Source organism: Glycine max, chromosome 15 (assembly GCF_000004515.6).
Source record: "Glycine max cultivar Williams 82 chromosome 15, Glycine_max_v4.0, whole genome shotgun sequence".
NCBI lineage: Eukaryota > Viridiplantae > Streptophyta > Magnoliopsida > Fabales > Fabaceae > Glycine > Glycine max.
Window position 1 is genome coordinate 2,643,750 of NC_038251.2, and position 23,000 is coordinate 2,666,749.

Consider the following 23,000-nt stretch of genomic DNA (forward strand, 5'->3'; position numbering starts at 1 on the left):
CATATATATGACTAATATCTGAACTAGGAATGATGAAATAGACGAACAGGTTAGTTATTTATAACCTCTTTCTCTACATTATTTTTTGGACACCGAAATTACACGGGATTCTTTTATTATATTATTATTATTTGGCCTAATTAAGCAAGTGAAATAGACACGATTGAACTGCTATTTGTTATGGAAAGCTTTCCACGAAAAAATGACGAAAATTACATGGACAAGTGGCTGAGTTAGCACCTTAACAGTTAACTATTTCTCAAAGGATCAATGTAAAAAGGCATTTTACTCTGAACCCCAAATATTCTGGCCCAAGAGAAGGCCTTTTTGAAGGACATGAGGTTTAGTCATATGGATATATCATATATCGATCTGGGCCTAAATCAGATACAACTGATGCTGATACGATTGATGAGTTATCAAGATTCAAAACATGAGCCATGGTAATTTGTCGGACAACATTTAATCTTAGTTAATCATTATTTATGTTGACAGAAAAAACATTATTTTTCCTCATAACTTTGGATCCAATAATATTCATGATAAATGGTGCACAGCTGCTATAAAAGAAATCATACACTGACAGAATAAAAACTACTTGTTAGGTTTACTTCTATTAATATTGGAAATTGATATACATCATTAATTTATATTGTTAGCTTATACTCCATGTTTATATCATTATAATTTAATTTTATCAAACTGTCGTTAAATAAATGATGAATTCAAGTGTTTTAAGTTTTATTGGTTAATCAATAAATTAAGAAAAAAAACATTTGGCAGAAATCATGCTGAGATAATAGTGTAACAAATTTCGTCGAATTTTGTCTTATATCGCATTTCTAGCTCTTTTCATTAAATAAAGTTCAGACCAACAAAAAGTATATATCTAACCACTAACATTGTATTTCGTCAGTAAATAACTTTTTTAGTGAACAAATCAATGTCCTTAGAGGGTGAACTTAGATGCTTCATGCCTTCATTGATACTGATAAAAAAAAAATGCTTCATTGGTGAAAAAGATGCTTCATTGATATTTTGATTTCAATGATGATTTATTTATTATTTTCTTTATCAACAAATATATATTAATCGTTAATCTTTGTTAGAATAAATGTTAGTGAAAGATTAGGAGTCTAAGTCAGGATTTTTCTTTTCCTTCTCCCTTCAACCTTTTTTTAATCATTAAATTATAATTTCATTTAGAGTTTATTATCGGGTGCAAAATGAATTGTGCACACTTTTCCATTCAACATATATACAGGCTTTCCGATAACTTTTCACATCCAAAGTTAGGCATTCTAATTTCTTCTAAAAGGCTTGGACTAAATTCTTCCTAGTTATTATTATACCAACAGCTTTCGGCAACTTCCTAGTTAGTATACACACACTTTACTGGTGTACATATGAAGACATAAGGAGTCAGAGAAGACCTTCAAAGCTGGCATGGCTACGAGATGGAAACAAAGTCATCATCTCATGCATGTAGCTTTTGTTGTTGAGGGCTACCGCAAGCATATTTCAATAGTCACCTCTTGTTACTTGCTAATTGCTAATTGCTATCCAAACACATGCAAACCCAATAAGTGTTTGGGTTATGCATGAAAGTGCATTCAGTGAACAAAAACTTGATGGAGTCAGACAGAGGTAGAAGACAAAAGGGTATACATATAGGTCCTGAGAAGTGAGAAGTGGTCTTTTTCCTAACCAACTTCGTACCTATATCAAGCCAAAAATTGGCCGACACAAGGAATGCTAGTTCACGTTAGTGCTAGCTACTAGGGATACCTATTCCTAATCTTAGTCCCTTTTCAAGAGCACCAGATTCTCCGCACAATCCACAGTTGAGTGAAGTAACACCAGCATTTGTCACCAAGCCAGGAATTCAAATATGTACGAGAATCTCAGGGAAATCTCTCTCTTTCTCTCTCTCTTTATTTTGTAAGATATTGATTGGACAATTTTTATTTAAATGCTTCCACAAATAAAAATTTTCAAGCAATCATTCTTTGGGTGAATGTTTTGTAAAGTTTCTTAGCCATTTTTTTAATAAGAATATATCTAAGTTTTTATTTTACACTCAATTAATCTCTCTAATCGAATCGACTTATTTTAAAAAAAAATAATTTATCACTTCATTTCTAAGTTAGGAAATGAACCATAGAACTTGATTTGTCTACGACTTTCAGTGCGACGTGGGATGAGTTGTGTAGTTGGACGAGGAACACGGTGCCCATGCCTCCTTTGCCTAACACTTTCACTGCCTTCAGCTCCTCCGCCATTCACCCTCAACAAAGACACAGATACTTGCTTTCTTTTCATCCAACTTCCTTTCTATTCGTCTTTCTTTTTTTATACCTTCCTGTCACTATATTTTCACAATTAAATATTTAATTAATCACTTCTTTTGTGTTAGTCATGGGAGCGCTTACGAGAATAAAACAACCAGACCCAAAACATAAATTAATTTACAAGTTAGGGTCTGACTACATGTTTGGATTAATTGATTTTTTTTTTTAAGTTTTGTAAGATTGTTAATTAATTTGCTAGTTTTGAACGTGTTGGTTTTGAGTGTATTTGCTTAGATTTGGTGGTTATATGTCTTGTTTGTATGGGTGTAGTAGGGCATCTTTAATTAGTGATTTGAAAAAAAGGAGGAAATTTTATTGCATCATTTAGTGGAAATCTTAAATTGAATTACTTATAGTTTTTTAGTAACTGTTCATTTAATGATTATGCTTAATGTTAAATTAATTGCAATATTTGTGTCGTATAATATTTTTCCTAGTATCCTTAAAGTGATTTTGTGCCTCTCAAATCTCACAGTGGGTGAAGGAATATGCTTTTATTGTCAATGTTTGTAGGCAGATGATAATGGAAAAATAATGTTGGAAGAAAATGATTTCTCTTATTGTGAAGAGTACATGTTGTGAAGTTCCTTATATAATATAAATAATTCATAAAATGACCTAGCTGTATCAACATTATTATTGCAACAAATTGTGTCCAATACCTTATTAGAATGAAATACTTTTAAATATAAAATGAAATATTAAAATATCAATAGTGTGAATCATATTTCTCTCTCTATATATATATATAATGTTATTGAGAATTAAAATATACAATATTGTATTAAATTATAACTTGAAGAAGGCTACAATAATGTTGTTTTGTGTTTGACTCACTCCATTCGAGTAACTTCAGAACTTGGGCTCATTTTGACTACTTGTAAAAATAAATTTTGGCTCATTGGCAACTCTTTATTAACAGCCCTTTAGTAAGTTAATTAATTAAGCGAATCAAGTCAGTAATTCTCTTGCAATGGCATCTGAATTCTATGCTTATCCACAATATTTTGATCATCTATCCGAGTGTATTCATGTTCTTCTTCTTATTGAAATGAGATGAGCCCATTTGCATCCAAAAGAAAAACTTGATTTCCAACTTTTATCGTGATTTGTTAATTAAGAGACATGAGAAAGGTAAAATGAAAATGCGCTATATTATACTGGCATTTGTTTTCTTATATTAACTTACGCCGTTTCTTAAAACCCAAAATTGTATAACAGATCTAGAAAAAAATGAATTATGAGTAGAGTGTGGAGAATGATGAGATGATCAAAGCGCCAAGAGATTCATATTTAATAGTATTACATTATTACTCCATTAAAATATGATATGTGTCTTCATATAACTATGTATATCGTTTGATTAAAAAATATCATTGAATGTCTACTTTTAACATCTAACTATCTATTGAACAAGGTTCCTTTCAAAGGATGAAAACTATGGATAAAAATGTGTTAATTAAGATTAACTTAAATAGTGATTAAACTCCTAAGAATTTCACCAAAGGAAAAAGATTGAACTCCTAAGAAAAATAGTGATTATATGTAAGTGCACATTTTTCTAAAGGGGGAACGAGAACGTGAACGTGCACCCTGTGCTATTGCTTGATGTTGTCACCTTGTCACCTTGGCATTCACCAATCCATTCTTTTATCGGGCTCCTTTCTTTCTTTAATTAATAAAACAGGACATTTCACTCACCCTTCCTCACGCTCCAAAGAAGTCTTAATTATAATTATCTAATTATATAGGCTTCATTCGTAATCGTACATGATAATTGATTCAATATTTTATTGTCTTAATTAGTTTGATTGATCTTGATTGATTAAGCTCATCGAATGGTTATATTACTTGGTCATATTTGAATGCTAATTTTCTGCATCATTATCATGAAACTTATAAAGATAGATATTTAATATTTTAATCATCAAAGGATAAGGAAAGCAATTAATGGAGTTTCACATGTTTAATATTAATGTTCCATAGTTGTAATTTAAAGTACGGTAAGCCACTGCACGGATGCGAATTTGCAAGTGGGTCGTATATAGTACCAAAAATCATTAAATAATCTGGAGGAGCCATTTGATAATGGAGAGTAATGTTCTTAAAAAAAATTCAAAACTTATCAGAAAACTAACATGTTGAGGATCAATTAGGTGGATGATACTGAATTAGTGATGGCTTCATTGCCAAAAGTGTAGGCTTTATGCCAACATAAGAGATGTTGAAATATAAAGATGGCATATAAATTAGAACTAAGTCTATGGTTAAAACATATCAAAGGGTAGACAAGTGGACGACAGAATGATTATGCCTCCTTTAACAATGAATTGACAATACCCTATTGATTTTGCATATCTTCTACTCGAAACTGTGAACTTAAAGAGAAAGATGTTTACCCAAGGAACCCATACGTATAGAACAAGTCACTAATTCATCAAAATTCCTTTTGTACTTCACTGATGACGACTTACAAAATAATGTGGAATCGTGATTTGGGTAGGGAAGTTAGGTGGTCTTCCGTTGGATCAAATCCTTGATAACATCACCCACCAACTACAATTGATCTACAAAAAAGGTGTAGAGAGGAGTAGAGGAATGCTTCAACCTAGCTAGTTGGTGGTTTCAATTTCTATTCCTTCTAATGTCTCATGATATAATATATTCTTTAATTTATTCTATTGTATATGATAGTGAGATTATGATTCCAAAGCGGGTTATCACCTCCCCTCATATGGCTAGATGCTTTCTGGATTTCTGAGGATATTAACAGCCAGGCCCTAAAATATATTTTCAGAGATTCTCTGTCTGTTAGCTCATCTTTAGTTCTTCACAAAATCATTTTTAAGAAAGTGAAATTGTATGATTTTCCAACGAAGAAACATTTTTTTGGAAGAACTTGAAAGAAAATATATGATTATTATTATTTTAAAAGAAATAAAATATTAAGAAAAAAACTATCAGTTGGACGTACATAATAGTCAGTAAGGGGCTATTTTAACTACTTCACCAATCATCTCAAGTTTAAATTTCTACCTTTATAATGTGTTTAATTTAAAGAAAAGAAGGGAAGATGAGATATCGCAGCACATGGGAGGAATTTTAATGGAAGATAAGGAAGTATCAAGTATAGGTCTCCTTAGTTTTGTTAAGAGAGGGAGAGCCAAAATGTCATTTTATTTAATTGTAACTCCATGTTTACAAAGACCAACATTTTAAGTGATTCTAAGTTTCTAACCTACTTGATTTGCGAATTAAACAAATTGTACGCAAGTCCAATCTCATTTACTCAATTCTGTGCCTCGGTAAAAAAAAAAGATTCTTGGAATATTGGTGAAGAGTTTTAAGATAGTTTCTCTTTAATAAGTTACTTTGTGCTATGCGAACATAGCGTTGAAAATAGTGGTTTTTTTAAAAAAAAAATGAATTTTCAAATATTACCAAGTCCATCATTTGTATTTTCCGTGTGTGTTTGATTGTTTTAATAGAATATGGGTGGCACCGGGCTACAATGATGGTGTTCAGCCCAAAGTTGTCTTTGGGTCAATAACAAACTTGGCCCAGCCCAATTGGGGAAAGGGTCTCGCTGAATGGCGTAATAGAAGTTTGGCCAAAACGCGAAATCTGTGAGCGGAGGAGATACCAGTGGGCACTCCGAGGCAACTTCACACTCCTTTTAATCTTTCATCCTATCTTTGTATTGTTGAACCCTCGATTCTCTGCAACATTCTTCGGTACGCTCCCATTTTTTTTCCTTCTTGTATAGCTCATATTTATTATCAGTGCATTGTCGATTTGATTCTGTGAATTCGATTTCTATACGGTAGCTGTTTTCGAAGCATAGTTACGTTTCTTTAGGATCTACCTCTCGACAATTTTATTGTCTGTATCTAATTCGTTAACTATTATTTTTAATTTATTAACTTCTGAATCGAACAAGATTGTTGAATTATTCATTTCCCCTGTCAGATTCAATTGCTCTTGTGAAATTCCTCCTTTATTAGCGGCTAAACCCTAAATCAGAACTTTGGTGTGGTGTGTTGACTTAATTGAGTGTAGAAATAGAATAATGGTGAAAGCATATACACAGGAACACGTCTACAAGCACCCTTGGGAACGTGTAACTTGTGCATCTTGGCGCAAGTTTGCTGACCAAGAGAACAAACGCATATTATCCCATATTCTTGATGTTGACACATTGAACCACAGCCTTGACCCTTCATCAGGGATGCTTTACACGACCCGTGCTATCACGATCCATTGTCCTGGGCCGTGGTTTGTCCGCAAGATTGTTGGTCAGGATATTTGCCACTGTGTGGAATCCACTGTGGTGGATGCACGGTCGCGCTCCATGCAACTAACCTCCCGGAATATCAGCCTCCAGAAGTTCATTGAAGTGGAAGAGAAGATCCGATATGATCCTCACCCGGATAACCCGACTGGGTGGACAATTTGCCAGCAGGAGACTCGCATCCGGATTAAGCCGCTGTCGGCTTTGGCATCCATGGCTGAAAAGGTGGAGCAGCGATGTGCTGAAAAGTTCCTTCAGAATAGTGTCAAGGGTAGAGAGGTTATGGAGAGGATTTGTAAATATCTTGAAGCAGAATCAAGCAGCCTTGCCTTGTGATTCTATCTTTCTCATCTCAGTTTTGGGTTTATTTAGTTTAAATTGTTACATTTGTAAGATAACTGAGAAAACATTGCCACATCAAGCAAGACATGGAAGATGATGAAGCTTGTGTCTCTACCCTTGATGGTAAGAACACTATTTGGATCTTCTCTAAATTTTGAACTGGCAAATAATTTTTTAAATTGTTGTAACACAACTTAAAGAATCCTGTTGAATCTCCTTTTATCTGAATCTTGATCAGAGTGAGTTTGGGACCTAACACTGTTGTTCATGTTTGTCTCCTTTCCTAATCTTCCAAGGCGCACTTAATCAGAAGCTTTAGTTTTTATATGGATATCTTGAGGTAGAAGTGATTATCCATAGATTTTCAGGCATGCTTAATTGATGAATGTGTTGATCTCTTTTTCTTATTCTTTTTATGACATGTAGTTAATTGTTCTATAGAAGTTTGTTTTTGACGCAATATTCGGCATTGACAAAGTGAAAATGAAGTTGTAGTTAATTATTCAATCAAATCTGCTGATGAAGGGTTAACTTTGCACGGTAGCATTTCTGATGAGTTCCAAATATGAAGTCCACGTGCACGAGTGGGGAGATTTTACGTGTATCATTTACATTGTTGGATTTGGTGTTTTCAATGGTGAAATAACATTTTGTTTGGTAGACTTATAGCATGTTTGGCTTGGCCTTGAGAGCTTTCCCCAAGATCAAGACTGGAGTACTTTTTTTTTTTTTTATCGGCAAGACTGATTTTCCAGAAAGAAAGACATCTTTGGATTATTATTAAACATGATTAGGCTTTGTTTGATTTAAAAGTGAAAAATATAGCTTTTACGTGTGGTTGAAAGTTTTTCATGCTGTTATAAACTATATTTGAGACAGAAGATTTTAGGCGTAAATTCTTTTTATTTAACTCACTTTTAACTGAAGTCATTTATACTATTTAGTTGTAACCAGTGCAACCTACGGAATGAATGCAACTATATCTACCTTTCAACATGATTAATTAAACAATATTGTGATCTGCGTAAAATATTAGTACATAATAGGTAAACTTTTATAGATTATTGACTGATTCATAAAATTATTGTAAGGATGACAAAGAATTGAAAGAATTAATGCGGCGTTCCTTATAATCTTTGTGGGCTCCATTAAGAGTTTTATTTCCTCCTATGGATATTTTGTATTTTTTTTATAAAGCACAATTGTTTAATTATTTTTTGACATAATCATGTATTCGTGTTTTCCTTTAAAAAAGCTGAACTCTTCATTAACCAATGTTCCACGGTTAATCCAATGCTTATGTAGTAAAAGTAATGAAAAAAGGTCGGCCCATATCGATGACCCATAGTAGGTCGTGCAAATATTTTATGATAAAATTGAAGAAAACTTAATTCAAAGGAATTCATATTTTATGTAAATATTTTGAAATCTTAAAATTTTCAGTCTAAACATAACCTAAGATTTTTAATATTTGTTTCTTGATAGTCATTGAAGGCGAGTCCTAGCACAAAGGTAGAATTGTGTCTTAGAGATTGGTTGTCATGAGTTCAAATTTAGAAACAATTTCTTGGTATATACAAGGAAAAAGCTATGTATAATGACTCTCTCCATACCTTCACAAGTGAAGAGTCCTCAGGCATCGAAGTATGCTAGTCAAAGTCGCAGCTAACTCATAGTATTGCATGATACTATGCTTTTGTAATGGCAGGGTGAGTTTGTGTGCTTAGAATCATAAATGAGTAAATCGGTCATGCAAAATTTATAAACTCTGTAGAATCATAGAGTTTTTTCAATTCTGCTAGGCAGGTGAATTTTTTCTTTCATAAACTATCAATTTGGTTCGTTAAGTGTTACTATTACTCTCTCTCTTAAATACTCTCACTAAATTCATATACAAGCAAATAAATGATGGTGTATCTTGAATTTAAATATAAATAAATCTAACTAATTTTATCCCTATTTAATAATATCATTCCTAAAATATCCTTTATTTAATTGTAACTTTATTTTTAATGACTCTTTCTTATTCATAATAACAAGTTACAATGAATAATATTTTAGGAAAAAATTTATTTTATTTTTACCTGAGATTAGTGTGCCATCTAAATTTCTTAATAAATATGAAATTAGTTATTTCTAATTATATATGAGTCCAAAGAAAATAGACTTTAAACTAATGGAATTATATAAGTAATTCTTAAAAGTATTAGACATCATATTACATAGTCACTCAAGTATTGAAAAATTCTTCGAATACTCCCTCAATATTACTAAAACATATTAAACCAGGAATTAGATTGTCGAATACTTTAATAATTACTTACATAATTTCATTAATTTAATGGTTTATTTATGATTTTTTTCTTACCTCGGGCTTCTGCCAACTTAAAGCCCGTATACCAAAGCCCAAAAGCCCAGTGCTCACTAACCCTAACACTGAGATAACTGAGAAAAACACCATTTTCTGTGACTGCATCTTCAACGTCTCGCAACCCACCGCGACCGGAGCTCCGCTCTGCCGCGTCCGAGCTCGCCTCTGTTCTGAACCAGTTTTGTTTTGTTCCTTTGCGGCTTGTTTCTCTGCTTGTGCGAGCTATTGTTCCGGTTCGGTTTCTCATGCTTATGAATGATTATAATTCTATGAATCTAAGCTTAATTAAATATTTGAGATGTGTTATAAAGGCTCTTCTCTCTCTCTTTTTATGCTATGTTATACGCATATGTAAGAATTTATATGCCTATATAAGAATTTTAAATCTTACGAATTGTGTTTCCCCTTCGTGATTTTAACAGAAAAGCAATGGCAAGTGCATTGAGTAGCAGAGTTGAATCTGTTCGAAACTCCCCCTTTCTAAGATTTTCGCTCAACTTCATCAGAGCCCTTAGCTCTTCTTCGTCTTCTTCTTCTGCCGTTTCTTCTGCTGAGAACCTTAAGAAATCAAAGCGAAGGAAGAAGAAGAATTTGTTCGAGGTGGCTCAGTTCTTACCTAACTGGGGAATCGGCTACCACATGGCCAAGACTCACTGGAATGAGGTTTCTTACGAAATCACTAAAATAAATCTCTACAAGGTGGTGTTTCTCTTTCAATCGTCAACGCCTATTTCACTATGAATGAATTGTAGAGTCTCATTTTTTCTTTATTTTATTGCAGGATGGAAGACATGGAAAAGCATGGGGGATTGCTTTTAAAAATGGTCAGTTAGTGTCATAAGCTGCATTAGAATTTTTTTTGTTTTCTGAATTTTGGTTATTCTGTTTGTTGAAGGCAGTGATAATCATTCATTCATTCGTCAATGATACTAGTGTATAGGCTGGGCTAAGAATGCCTTTCTGAACTCTTACATATGAATTTGCCTTGATGGCCATATAATTATAAGGGTAAATATTCCTGAAAGTGTGAGGTGACGACAATTTGATCCCTGAAAGATAAAAAATTTCAGATTAGTTTTCAAATGTATAAAAAGTGCAACAAATTCATCTTGTTGTTAAATTTGTGAGAACATTTTATCACCAAGTTATAATAATATTCAAAGATCAATTTGACACCAAGTTGTAAAGTTTAGGTGTCAATTTGTCTTTAAATTATCTGCATGATTAATTTATAGTATTTTTCATATTTAGGGACTAAATTTGAATTTTCTGTCATTCATGAATCATTTTGTCATTGCCTCACTTTCAGGCACTAAATTTGATGTTTACCCTAATTATAATTCACTTAATAAACTGGCTTGATTTGATATCTTACAACTTATTGCAGGCTTGCCGTTAGCAGATGCTCCCAAAAAGATTAGTGGAGTTCACAAGCGCTGTTGGAGGTACATACCAAATGTAGTAAAAGCATTAGAAAGCTCAACAAACTTAACGAGCTCAACAGACAGTGGCTTAAAAGTTGAAACTGAAGCAAGTTGATGCTTTCTAGTGACTTTGGGTATTTAGGTCATCGACATTATACCATGCCTTAGAGTTGATTTTCAATCGGCATTGTTGTTTTCGACCATGGTTGCATTTTTTAGTCGACCATGAAATGTGCTCTGAGGGAGTAATCTAGTTGGATTTGGTTCTTTCTTTGTGTTTGTCTTTGACCCATATTTTCGAAGTTGGTATTACCATCTTCAAGAAACATAACGAAACGAGGATTTGAGAATCAAAGTCGGACTCGTGAACAGGGTAGGTATAAATTGTTGCTTATAAATACAATTATAAGCCGTCTAACTGTGTTATCCGAAGAGCGTGTGCCTGAAGATGGTGTGGTAGGTAGTTATATTTAGTTTCGTGTTTCAAATTTTACAGCATTCACATCCAAAACGTAATTTCTCAATCTTCAACGAGTTTTTAAACACACTAATGAACATGCGTAACAAGAAAATATTTGAGAAAAAGAACTTGCCAAATCTAGAAACAATTAAGTTTAGCCCTTAAACTTTTTTAAAATTTAGGTTTTAGTATTTCAAGTCTCAACAAAACTTTGATCGCTTTGAACACATTTCCAACATTCATTTTTTGGTAAAATAAAACGCACTCCCTATTTTCTAATTTCCACCAAATCACATTCTCAGATGAAAAATTGCTCAAAAACTACACAGGCAGAATTTTAGTAGGAAAGTGAATGAAAAATTCAATTGTTCAAAATCAAAATCATTCAAAGTAAAACCATATTCAAAAATTAATTTTTCAATCAAACCAACTTATTTGTTAACAATTTGGTCTATCCATTTCTTTTTGTGGCAACCAAGTTATTGGTGCCTAATATTCTTTGACTTTTTTTAATAGCTAATCGATGTTGGAAAATATGACTAATCAATAGGTGGATTTTTTTCTTCCAACTATGCTTTTTCTGTCCCTAAGTCAAGAAATCAAGACTCTACTTAAGCGTATCAAACTTAGTTTTACTTAGATCAACAAGTAGTTGATTTCAGTTTACCGATTTTGAAAATCATGTTAAAATTAGTCTAAAATTGAATTTTTTGAAAGTTTTGGATTGACTCTTATCAAGTTTTAATGATGTTACATTCTCAAAATTCAAATTTAACTAAGGATTATTAGTGAAGTTAGAATTGTTTTCAATATAAGCACTTAGTGAAAAGAGTTTAATTGATTCAGCTGAGCATTATGCGTGAATTATTGTAAATGTTGTGGTAGCCGAGTTTGATTCCCCTTAATATAAGCACTTAGTGAATTTGATAATGGTATGAGATTATTGCGGACATGGGGAGAGTGGTAATCAGATAAGGAATCCAAGTGAAGTGGGCAATTCAATTCATGGCCATTCTAACAGTAGGTTGATCCGATCCGATGATGTAATTTAACAATCAATAACAGTGTTTCTTGTCTATTTGTTGTCATGTGTGTGTTAGTTGTTATTGTTTATTTGCTCTGTTATTGTTTATTTTTAATATTTGAAAAAATCGCCGATGTTTTTTTATGTGTTACTGAGCATTTTCAATTAATGATATTTTGATAATAAAATAAAATAAATGCTTCTTTTGTCTGATGTCTCACGTTTGCTGCTACTTCTTTCCTTTCCTTTCAAAACCTTTTTCCATTTGCATTCTCCAATCCTCCCGTGGGACGCTGCTGTGTGAAGTTATGCATGCATGATATTGGAGACACTAGTCGTTACATCACATTGCTTTCTTCATTTCCTTTCCTATCTATCTCACTGTTGTTTTACCTTTTCCATTGTATTGTATCTATACTAATAACATGGCATTTCCTCTGTCCTTTCCCTTTCAATGTCAATTTCTCAAATCCAAGATATCATTACCCATGCCATGACCATCCCTGTGCACTTTTATTTCCTTGCTTGTAAAGAGAACATAATTATTACTCTAACTGAAACCCTAATATTTTCATAAATTAATATATTTATGTAAACTTTTAAAAAGTTTTGTTTACGTGTATTTAGGACATATGTCAAGAAATAAATAAAAATATTAATTGAAAACTAACAATATTTAAAAACTTGAAAATAAGAAATATTTATTAATTTCTCACGTATAATTGTCTCTCCTCTTTATATGTTCTCTCTCTCTATATTAACATATTGTTACTATGTTGAATTCTAACTTAGGCATTACACTCTTTACAAAATGGTTGCCACCTTCATGTACTTTCCCAAATCGACGATAACAACATCCTCGTCATCATCCGATTTTGAGAGAATTTCTACTTTCTTGTTTTGTGTAGTTCATCAACTGTGTATGCAAGGCGCTGCTTTTGTTACCTTATGAAGAACATGGTACAAGAAGCACTGGGAGACGCCATGCAAGCTCAATCAGTATCCCCCACATGGCCAACTGCATTCTATCTTCAAGCTGTGGCCCTCTTCAGCCTCGGGATGGACCATGATGCAGAGGAAAGTCTTAAAGATGGCACAACACTGGAAACCAGAAAACATAGAAATTGAAGTGTACATAGTTTTTTTTTCCTTCTTTTTCTTCCCTTTCATTTCTCAAGGAAATGTTACAAGCATTAGCTGTATGTATCTTAATTTGTCTGTCCATTATTTCCTTCAACAGTTTTCAAACTCTTGTTGTCTATGCCTCCTAGGATTTTGTTTTCATAAAAAAAAAAGCTGTGAAATTGCTCTGGTTCATATAAAAATATTATATACAATAACTTAAACATTCAATATTCAGTTAGTAATATTTATTTATTTACTAAAAAATATTAATATAAAAGAAAATTCAAATTTATACAAATAATGCAAATTGATTTTGATTTTCTATTAGGTGATCAAGTCTAAATTAATTAGATAAAAGTTAAATTGATAAATAATAAAATCCTCAATTAATTATTGATTGGATAACAAGACAAAAAATATATATATTATTAAATACAATAAATGTGAAACAAGATGTTATCGGTGCCCTTGTTTTAGGCGGAAAAGTTTTATCTCTTTTTTTCTGCCTGAAAAGTTTTATCTCTCTACCAACAACCTTTTAAAATAGGTTAATGAATTTAGCTAGGCAAGTTTAAGTTTTTTTTTTTTTTTTTTTAATTTTGGTTGGATGTAAGTTTTTTTTTTCATTTTTAATCTACGTAAGTTATTTGTTTTCAATTTTAGTTTTTGTAAATTATTTTATTTATTTTAATTTTTTTATGTTTTTTCAATTTTAATACATTAAAATATGAACTTACAAGTTACAAGAATTAAAAATAAAAAAAATAAATCTTAAAAAAAGATTAAAATTAAAAAAACATGAACTTTTAAAAACTAAAAATCAACAATTAAAAAGACCCAAATTTATATCAACTAAATTCACATTTATGCCTATAGAATATAAACGATTATTCCTAAGGGAGATGGGATTATATCAACTAAATTCACATTTATGCCTATAGAATATAAACGATTATTCCTAAGGGAGATGGGATGCGATGAGTTTAGTGATGTTGTCTTGTCTGATAGTTCAAGTGTCATGATACAAATCTTGTTTTTTTTAATTATCCACTTAATTCAATAGTTTTCAATCTTATCCCTTTAATTAATAATTAAATTTTTTAGTATTTGAAGTTTATATTTTAATTCTCAAAAAAATCTTTGTTAAAATTATTTAATGTCATGGGTTAAAAGATTTTGACGGAGTTAAAATATAAACTTTAAAGACTAAAAAGTTTACTTATTAAATTTTGGAGACTAAAATATCCAAATATTAACTAAAGGAACTAAAAATGATAAATTTGAAAACCATCCTTAATTAAACCTATTTTTTTTTATCCAAAGAAATTAATCTCAATTAATTGAACTAAATTTCCTTGATTCATGGTTCATATCTTGTGACTCCGCTTTGCTGAATTCTAAGACAATTTGATGTTATTATAGTTCAAGTATTTATTATGACAATCAGTGGTACATGTACATGTATGGACTGATAAACGAAGCACTGCACGTTTAGCTTATCATAAAATCAAGATGATACTATTTTTCTTCAAATATGTAAAGGCACTTGTTTTAAATGGTACTCCCCTCCTTTTCATTTATATTTTCATGTTTAAGATTATTAGACATGAATTAAAAAATATTTAATAGAATTATATTTGAACTAAATATCCTTATTTAATATCTTAATTTTCTATGCCTTTGCCTGCCCCACTAGTAGTAACAATTAAAACGGATATATTTGAGAGAAAAATATTAATCAAAATTTGAAATTCTAAAACATCAACTGTTTTGGAGAGAAAAAAAAAGCTAAAACAAAAAAATGGGAAGGAGTAACGATAAAATTTAACACTATCATCTTATGGAAATTATCTCCATCCTTCGACACTAATCCAAATCTAATAGATTTATAGAAGAACTTTGGATCAAGTACGTAGATGAATCTAAATGAGCATCACTAAAGGATATGGATCCCAATTGTATTCATATATAATAAGTCCACATCTACAATTTACAATCTAACCACATGTCCAATTGTCCATGGATGATCCCGAAATCATCCGTAAGAGATAAGGAACATAATATATGCCTAACAATGCCAACAACACCAACTTCCACCAGCAGAGATTAAATACTAGAATTTAAAACACTGGGATGTATATTTTTGCAAATCACATGAAATAGTACTTCAAACTGCAGCGATGTCCTATAACTGCACGTCCCCCATCACATACAAAATATAATAATACCATTAAAATATGCAGGAGGATCATCTCATCATGACGACGACAATGAGCATAACAGCATCTCAGGGCATGAAACTTAAAGACAACAAATCTAGATCTTATCAAGTTTCTCAACCTTGACAGCCGGATTCGCTTTAGCTATGGCATCCCTTGCAGCAGTGTGGTAATCAAATGGGCAATTATGCTTGTCTGAGTAGCGATGTACAGAACAGAAAAGGTTACCACATCGACAATTAAATCCTGTCAAACCAACCCGCTTATTGCAGTTGCTGCATCGTTTTGGACCATCCTTGGGCTTTGCCTCATCACTCTCCTCTGAACCTGAAGCAACTAAAGGTTGTGCGGGGATAATTTTAGGCTCTATTGAATTGACTGAAACATCCACACTGGTAGCAATGGCAGGCTCATTTCCACTGCTGCTTGATGACCCATTCATAATATTCCCAATGGATGATGCTACAAGCCCTGCCTGCTCCTGTTTCAGCATCATGTCTTTGTGGCACTTAGAACACATGTTCATGGTAGCTGCACTTCCAAAAAATCCGCAGTTGGTGATGCACAATATAGGACCTTCTGGGGGAGCTTCGCATCCAGTCTTGTCATGGTCCATCTTTTTTTCAACTTTCCTGTACCAAAGAAATTTAAATACTAAACTGTCAGAATATAAAGTCATAGCTAATTTAAGAACAAATGTCATTTCTGAGCATACACAGTGTCCAATGTATATTTAGCATACATACTAGCAACCCTTCTTGATACTTCGTGTGTAAATATGGCAAATCAAGCTAGTTGATAAATGTGCTCTTAAGCAAGAAACACATATCGAGCTTTGTTTAACTCTCTAAGCATGCATATCCGAAAGCTCACATAAACAAACAAAATCCCAAATGCCCAAGGTTCAAATCTTAATTCTAGGCAAAATAAAAAAAAATGGAAATTCTTCATAAATAGCAAGAAATCAAGTTAAGAGTATGTTAGGTATGTTGGAATCGAGAATTCATTGTGTCATGGTGGGAGGAAATGATTTTGTGTGTTTCCTAAACAGGCATTTAGCATATGTCAGTGAATACTACCAAACAAGCTCAATGTTATAAGATAATGCAGAACAGTCCCCTAAGCTTATTCCTAATCCTAGCAGTCCCGTTCTCAAAAAAGTTTCACTTTGGATTGCATATATGATTCCTCTGCCCATACTTGTGCTCATACAACTGTTTTAGATCACAAACCTTCTCAAATTATACACAAACAGAAATTATTCATTAACCAGAATAGATTGTTCATTCATGTAACCAATAGTGCTAGCTCTGCCACAAATGACAAAACAACTATCTCCAACAAAATAAAAAACATTGGAAAAACATGAATTCCAGGGAAACACGGAAACATTAAACGACATGAACCTATCATATGAGCACATGGTTGTCGAGTCCCTGCACTGAAAATTCAATAAACATATTAAAAAATGAATATGGCAATCCTACTTGTCTACCCTTAGTGCATATCTCATATCTGCATGCATAACTGATAATATCCATTTTTCCACCCAACCAAAATTCATATTCCTTAAAAAACATTGGAAAAAAAATTCAAACCTGAACAAATGATTTTGAACGCAACAACAGAAACGAAAATAAAATCTGCGAACATTACAAGACACAATCTAACCTGATAGGCAGGAAAAAAAATAATTAAAAAAATCCGCGAAACGAAAGCTTCAGGCCGAATAGCATCGAATAAAAACCCTGCATACAGAAAACAGAAAAACAGATTAATGATAAAAAAAATGACAAACCGATAAAAGTCGAAAAAAATTGATAAAAAGGCCACGGAACCCTAACCCTAATAGATTTGGGATCAACGAGGGGAGAGAGAGAGAGGTGTTGTCAGTCTCTCTATCTTTCTCGCTTCTATATTACAAAATGAACGCTATTTCATGATTGGTGGCGACGTGTGAAGTTATTCTTGAGTCTTGACAGACAAACATTCATTTGAGACAAGTTTCAACACACACAACATTATTGCGTCTTCTGATGTATACACTCAATTAATCGACTCTTTTCTTCAAAAATAAAAATATATACACTTATTTAGTCGATTACATCGTCAACTTAATTGGTTAAGTTTGGTCAAATTTAACTTAATTGATTAACGTTACTTTTATAACTTTCTAAAAAAACAATTCCTCTCATTCCATCCAAATCAAACAACTTTCATCTATTTTTCTTAAACTAAACAATTTAACTTTCATCTATTTTAACTCCCTTTGTTGCTTCACTTGCTTTATCTCCACGCAGTTCTCAAATTAATTAAAATATCATAAATACTACCCATCCATTATTTTATTAAAATCATTTAACCTATTTTTTTAAGCACAATTTGATAAATGAAAAGTTTTTACTTTCTAGATAATTTTAAAGGAAGAAATTATGATTTTCATATTTGATATGTAATTAATTTTAAAAAATTATCAGAAAATTATTATGATTCTTATAAATTAATTTTAATTTATTTTTCTGAAAAAATATTTCCAAAAAAGAGAGACATGAATCTAACCTTTCAAAGCAGAATTTTTTTTAGTTACATAAGAATATTTAATTTTTTAGATAATATATTAACACTAAACAAACATATTTTATATATTCTTTCAAATGTCATCATATTCCTTGAAAATGAAAAAATTCTCCCCACTAAATGTTCGTAATATTTTTTTAATATTTTATTTCATATACAGTTAATGTAAAAATATTTAACGTTATTACTTGTAAAATGATCATTATTATAATGAATAAATTCTATATATATATATATATATATATATATATATATATATATTATCATTTGTGATTACAGAGTTTTTTTTTACAACTTCTGTTTGTTTCCAACAATTATTATATTTTAGAAACGAAGTGACGATTTTGGCGGAAAAACTCAAAAAGTTTTCGCGAGCAATGACGTTTCTATTGATTAAAAAAATGTTTTATACTACTAGCCATGAACCCTGCATAAAACAAAATGAAAAAAAAGTAAAAGTAAACATTAATTTATTTAACATAAAAAATAAAAATAAAAATAGGTAGTTGGTTGTTCTTGGGTAAGGTAAGGGCGAGAGAGTCCAGTGAGTGAGTGTTAGCGGTTCTGGAAATTGATTGAGTCGAAAAGAATCCTAACATAAAATGGATTCTCAGGTTGCCGTAGCTCTTGCTCTTTCACTTGTTGGTGGTGTCAGCACTTCTATCGGTACACTTCTCTGCTCTTTATTTCACTTACATAGCTTCAACATTTTCAATTTCAATTTTGACCCTCTCTTGGATTACTATTTCAATTGCTTATTTTTATATTTATGCCAGCTCCATCTCTTGATGAAAGCTTATCATCACTTATTCGTTATCTATTTATCTTTTGAATTATAGTATTTCCGTTCAGTTTTTGTGTGCTTATAAGCTGTCGTTGTGAAACAGGTGCACTTTTTGTAATTGTTAATAAAACGCCCAGTTTGAAGATGCTTGGGCTATTACAGGTAGTTTTAGTTGGTCAGGAATTTTATTTATTTATTTATTTTAATTTATGAGAATGCATTGATTCAGTTAGAATCATTCTGTCCCTCTCTTTAGTCAAATGTGATGAAATGTATTCTATTTGTTGGTTTGCTTGCTCAATTCTGTTTTCTTAAACTGTTTCATTGCATGAAGGGTTTTGCTGCTGGTTTGATGCTTAGCATATCGTTCTTTGATTTGGCCCACAATGCTTTGAACTCACTGGGCTTCTTGAAAGGAAACCTTTGGGTAGGCTGCGCACTTCAGCTATCATAAAGAAGTCATCTAACTGCAATGTTTTTCTTTCGTATCATCTTCTCTCGTGTTAGTTCTGACCAAATGTTCCATCTTCTCATTCATGTAGTTTTTTGCCGGGGTAATATTCTTTGCTGTTGTTGCCAGTTTTATCCCAGAGCCAACACTTACTCCCACTTCTGATGTGAAGGGCAGAAAGGTTTTAACGAACTTGTTCTTACAAATAACTGCTACCTCTGTATTGTTGCTTTTGCAAAGTGGCATTGGAGCTGCTATGTATAATATCTACATAGATATAAATTTTTGATAGACGTAATGACATGTTTGAAATTAGAAAAATGGGGATGAAGGAGACAAGGATATTATGAAAAAGCATCGTCGGCAAGTTTTATTCAGTGGAATTGTTACAGCTGTAGGTATGGTTGTCTGGGTACTTTGAAACCTAACATTTTTCTTACAATGTGGCTCTTTTTGCAACAGAAGATTATGAATATATTAGAGAAATATTAATATTAAATTTCTTTTGACTTTTCTAGGAGTTTTGTATTCAAGAGTTAAAAATTCCTTGTTAATTAAAGACTTGAGCAACTTCAATTCTCATTTTTCTTTGTTTCTTTGAGTTCTGTTTTTTTTCTTCTTTTTTGTTCTTTTCCTAGGCATAAGTTTGCACAATTTTCCAGAAGGAATGGCAGTGTTCCTTGGATCCTTAAAGGTACCCATGAACCTATTGATGTGCTTATGGATCTGCAACATTATTATTAATTGTTGAAGCATTACTTATATTGTATCCACCCTGATATGCTTGTTAATAATGGCACTTCAATTTGATGTTTGTGACATGCTTTTTCAACAGGGCCTCCGTGTTGGCCTCAATTTAGCATTAGCCATTGCTCTGCACAATATCCCAGAGGTATAATTTTTCATCTTGTGATGTAACCTGTTCACTCTACAAGTCTACGCACATTAATTATATTTGAGTGGGGCAATTAATAATGATGGAAAACCACTGTTCCTTAAAATCCTTGATGCTTTCTTGTCTCTATTTTTTATTTTAATTTTTATTGTTCATTATTTTGAGTTTGACACTTTTTTCTCCTGAAATAGTATTCCGTCAAAACACATTTAAAAATGCTCTACAGTTCTTATTGTAATTTAACAACCTTCTGTCTTGTAGGGTGTTGCTGTTGCACTTCCTGTTTATTTTGCGACACAAAGGTAATGACTTTAAGGGCTCCTGTTGGTTCTAGTATTTGTAGCACTTAGAGATGACAAATGACTTTTAATAGCTATTCAAGCGTAAAGGGTTTATGATCAATTGCTACAGTGTCTGAAATTTGCATATGAAATATTGAACTCAGCAATGACACACACACACACATAATCAGGCAGATTGTGGCAAATATGTTCTCAGTGGCTCTGAGTAGGTGATATTGGAATTGTTATCTCAATAGTTTGTGCTATAGAGGGTTGCTGATGTATATGATCAGTTGTTCACCATTTTATTAGTGGTAGTAGTGTGTGATGGTGACAATGGAAATGATAGCTAGCTATTTTGTGAAGCAAAGCCTTTAAATTTATGGCCATGATACTATTGTTTCACTGTGGAAGTTTTTTTTTGTTCACTTCTGCTGCAACAGAAAGAGATTAACACTAAAGAAAAGAATCTTGATCCTGTTTTGGGTTTGAATGCTGGTACCTATACAAATAAAAATAAAAATAAATGCTTATGAAAATCTAGTTACAAGATGTAATGATGCATACATTTGCAAATTTTGATACTTGATGTCATTCTTTTGTTATATAATAATAGCTCCTGGAATAATTAGTTAACCTTAAATCTTGTTTTTTGTTGCTATGTTAAATGAAGTTGTGCAAGTAATTATGTAAAATTGAATAATAACCTTTTTATTCTGGATGTGTCCTAGTAAATGGCAGGCATTCAAATTAGCATCACTTTCTGGCTTTGCTGAACCCCTGGGAGTTATAATCGTAGGTATATCATCTGTTTTATGTTGTTTTGTGCAATAGAGTTTAATTTTCTTTTTAAAGAAGCCGAAAGAAATCATTGGCAGTGATGTGATATTATAAGTTTATAACAATGATGAAGCATGACATGCTTCAATATTAGGGTCAGGTAATATATGCATTACCCAGCTCAAGTTTTCAACCTCACCCATTAAATCTCTATCTCTACTATAGAGTTGGTGTTTATGGTTTAATTATGTAGATTCATTATTTTTTTGACACTCAAGATTTCTTAGATATGTGTGAATTACGAAGTCGAGCTTAGTGTGATGATTTTTTTCTCTCTCACTGTAGCCTATCTATTCCCTAGCAGCTTAAGTCCTGAGATTCTGGAAGGTTTACTTGGATCAGGTTTGCAATGATACAGCATGTAGATGTCACAATGGAATTTTTGGCATTTATTTTATTATGCAGATTTGACCTATGATGATTAATTACAGTTGGTGGAGTTATGGCTTTTCTGACCCTTCATGAAATGCTGCCATTGGCTTTTGATTATGCGGGACAGAAGCAATCTGTTAAGGCTGTCTTTTTGGGGATGGCTTTCATGTCTGCAAGGTAAGAATCTCATTGCTAATCAAATAGTTTTTCAAGAGCTGATGATATAGCTTCTTTCTTTATTGCTACTTTGGTAAGATATTTAATGCATTTGAGTGTCCTCTTTCACGTCTCTATATATTAAAGTAAACTAATATGCATGTTAACTAGCAACTAGTAATAATGAATGTTGCCTCCTGTAATGGGAGGAAAACAAGAGTGTTATTGTGGTGACAGCAAGTGCAGACAATTGGCTGTGTCTACTCATTTATCCAAGAGTCAATAATAATATCAACTTATTCTGGCACAAGATTTTTGGCTCTTTAGTATCTTCCTGTCTAAAATTTTTTATGTTACCAGATTTGGTACAAACATGGTCAAAACATTATTTGTAGCTCTTTAGTATCTTTCTGCCACTCTTTTGCTGATGAGTTCTCATCTCGTTAATATTGCTGGATATGCAGCCTGTATTTTCTAAGTATCAGCTTACCTGAGGACTTAAGCTTGTAGGTGGGAACAACCTCTTCTCTTTTCTAAATGCCATGAATTTCAGTCTCATTGTGATGTTTCCTGATTCTAGCATCCATCGCAGCAAAGTTCCTTCAGAAGGGGTCTCACATAGTGTCCAAGGACAATAATGCACCGCCATGTGTTTAGGAAAATAATCAATCAGACATCAATTTTGAGGGATGCATTCCACCTATGATTGTGGTTCCCCTATAGACTAATGTACAAAAAAAATAAGAGTATAACTCCTTTAAATTCTTTAACTGACCCACCTTGTATACTGTATCATCAACGATAATGGACTTTAAATTGCACAATTTGCTGATAATGTGTTGTGTTAATATATTTCAGCCTTGGGGGTATAAGAAACAATCACATAACATAAATATTAATGTCGGCCAGAGGAACACTTCTGCTGGTGAAAAGGTTCCTAATGAGTCATGAGTCATTATGCATGGAGCATTCTTCCTTTACAATTGGTTTACTCCACTAGGCCCAAGCCAACAATTTTTTTTGCGGCTATTGCTTTC

At 32.3% G+C, this 23,000-nt stretch overlaps 4 protein-coding genes across 7 annotated transcripts; 3 read left to right on the forward strand and 1 right to left on the reverse strand.

Moving 5' to 3' along the window:
* The first annotated feature begins 5,916 nt into the window (after positions 1–5,916).
* Positions 5,917–7,789, forward strand: LOC100305538 (protein slowmo homolog). Its single transcript, XM_003547034.5, has 2 exons — positions 5,917–6,085; positions 6,321–7,789. Exon 2 carries the CDS (start codon positions 6,421–6,423, stop codon positions 6,976–6,978), a length of 558 nt encoding a protein of 185 aa, XP_003547082.1. The 5' UTR covers positions 5,917–6,085; positions 6,321–6,420; the 3' UTR covers positions 6,979–7,789.
* A 1,620-nt stretch (positions 7,790–9,409) lies between these two features.
* LOC100777329 (uncharacterized) lies at positions 9,410–11,134 on the forward strand. 2 transcript variants are annotated; one of them, XM_006597183.4, is made up of 4 exons: positions 9,410–9,608; positions 9,778–10,054; positions 10,137–10,179; positions 10,743–11,134. In XM_006597183.4, exons 1-4 carry the CDS (start codon positions 9,601–9,603, stop codon positions 10,892–10,894), a joined length of 480 nt encoding a protein of 159 aa, XP_006597246.1. In that variant the 5' UTR covers positions 9,410–9,600; the 3' UTR covers positions 10,895–11,134. The 2 variants fall into 2 exon arrangements, with proteins under 2 accessions (XP_006597246.1, XP_003547090.1); XM_003547042.4 differs by having other exon boundaries at positions 9,413–9,588.
* A 4,200-nt stretch (positions 11,135–15,334) lies between these two features.
* LOC100781607 (zinc finger A20 and AN1 domain-containing stress-associated protein 8) lies at positions 15,335–17,863 on the reverse strand. Its single transcript, XM_003547050.5, has 3 exons — positions 17,452–17,863; positions 17,279–17,355; positions 15,335–16,239 (listed from the first exon to the last, which is right to left on the reverse strand). Exon 3 carries the CDS (start codon positions 16,221–16,223, stop codon positions 15,705–15,707), a length of 519 nt encoding a protein of 172 aa, XP_003547098.2. The 5' UTR covers positions 16,224–16,239; positions 17,279–17,355; positions 17,452–17,863; the 3' UTR covers positions 15,335–15,704.
* A 793-nt stretch (positions 17,864–18,656) lies between these two features.
* Positions 18,657–22,798, forward strand: LOC100786216 (zinc transporter ZTP29). Of its 3 annotated transcripts, none has more exons than XM_006597190.4 (13): positions 18,657–18,850; positions 19,072–19,130; positions 19,303–19,395; positions 19,511–19,600; positions 19,736–19,817; positions 20,058–20,113; positions 20,255–20,311; positions 20,576–20,616; positions 21,327–21,394; positions 21,721–21,777; positions 21,867–21,984; positions 22,428–22,473; positions 22,544–22,798. In XM_006597190.4, exons 1-12 carry the CDS (start codon positions 18,787–18,789, stop codon positions 22,471–22,473), a joined length of 831 nt encoding a protein of 276 aa, XP_006597253.1. In that variant the 5' UTR covers positions 18,657–18,786; the 3' UTR covers positions 22,544–22,798. The 3 variants fall into 3 exon arrangements, with proteins under 3 accessions (XP_006597253.1, XP_006597252.1, XP_003547105.1); XM_006597189.4 differs by having other exon boundaries at positions 18,658–18,850; positions 22,556–22,798; XM_003547057.5 differs by having other exon boundaries at positions 18,659–18,850; positions 22,428–22,798.
* Positions 22,799–23,000: the final 202 nt, after the last annotated feature.

Bases quoted from the DNA above. Each gene is read 5' to 3' on its own strand.
- LOC100777329 (XM_006597183.4), top strand. The intron at 10,055-10,136 runs GTGGTGTTTCTC...ATTTTATTGCAG, and splicing joins CTAAAATAAATCTCTACAAG to GATGGAAGACATGGAAAAGC. The intron at 10,180-10,742 runs GTCAGTTAGTGT...AACTTATTGCAG, and splicing joins GGGGATTGCTTTTAAAAATG to GCTTGCCGTTAGCAGATGCT.
- LOC100305538 (XM_003547034.5), top strand. From the start codon at position 6,421: ATGGTGAAAGCATATACACAGGAACACGTCTACAAGCACCCTTGGGAA.
- LOC100781607 (XM_003547050.5), bottom strand. From the start codon at position 16,223: ATGGACCATGACAAGACTGGATGCGAAGCTCCCCCAGAAGGTCCTATA.
- LOC100786216 (XM_006597190.4), top strand. From the start codon at position 18,787: ATGGATTCTCAGGTTGCCGTAGCTCTTGCTCTTTCACTTGTTGGTGGT. The intron at 19,396-19,510 runs GTAGGCTGCGCA...TCATTCATGTAG, and splicing joins TCTTGAAAGGAAACCTTTGG to TTTTTTGCCGGGGTAATATT. The intron at 20,312-20,575 runs GTATAATTTTTC...TCTGTCTTGTAG, and splicing joins CTCTGCACAATATCCCAGAG to GGTGTTGCTGTTGCACTTCC.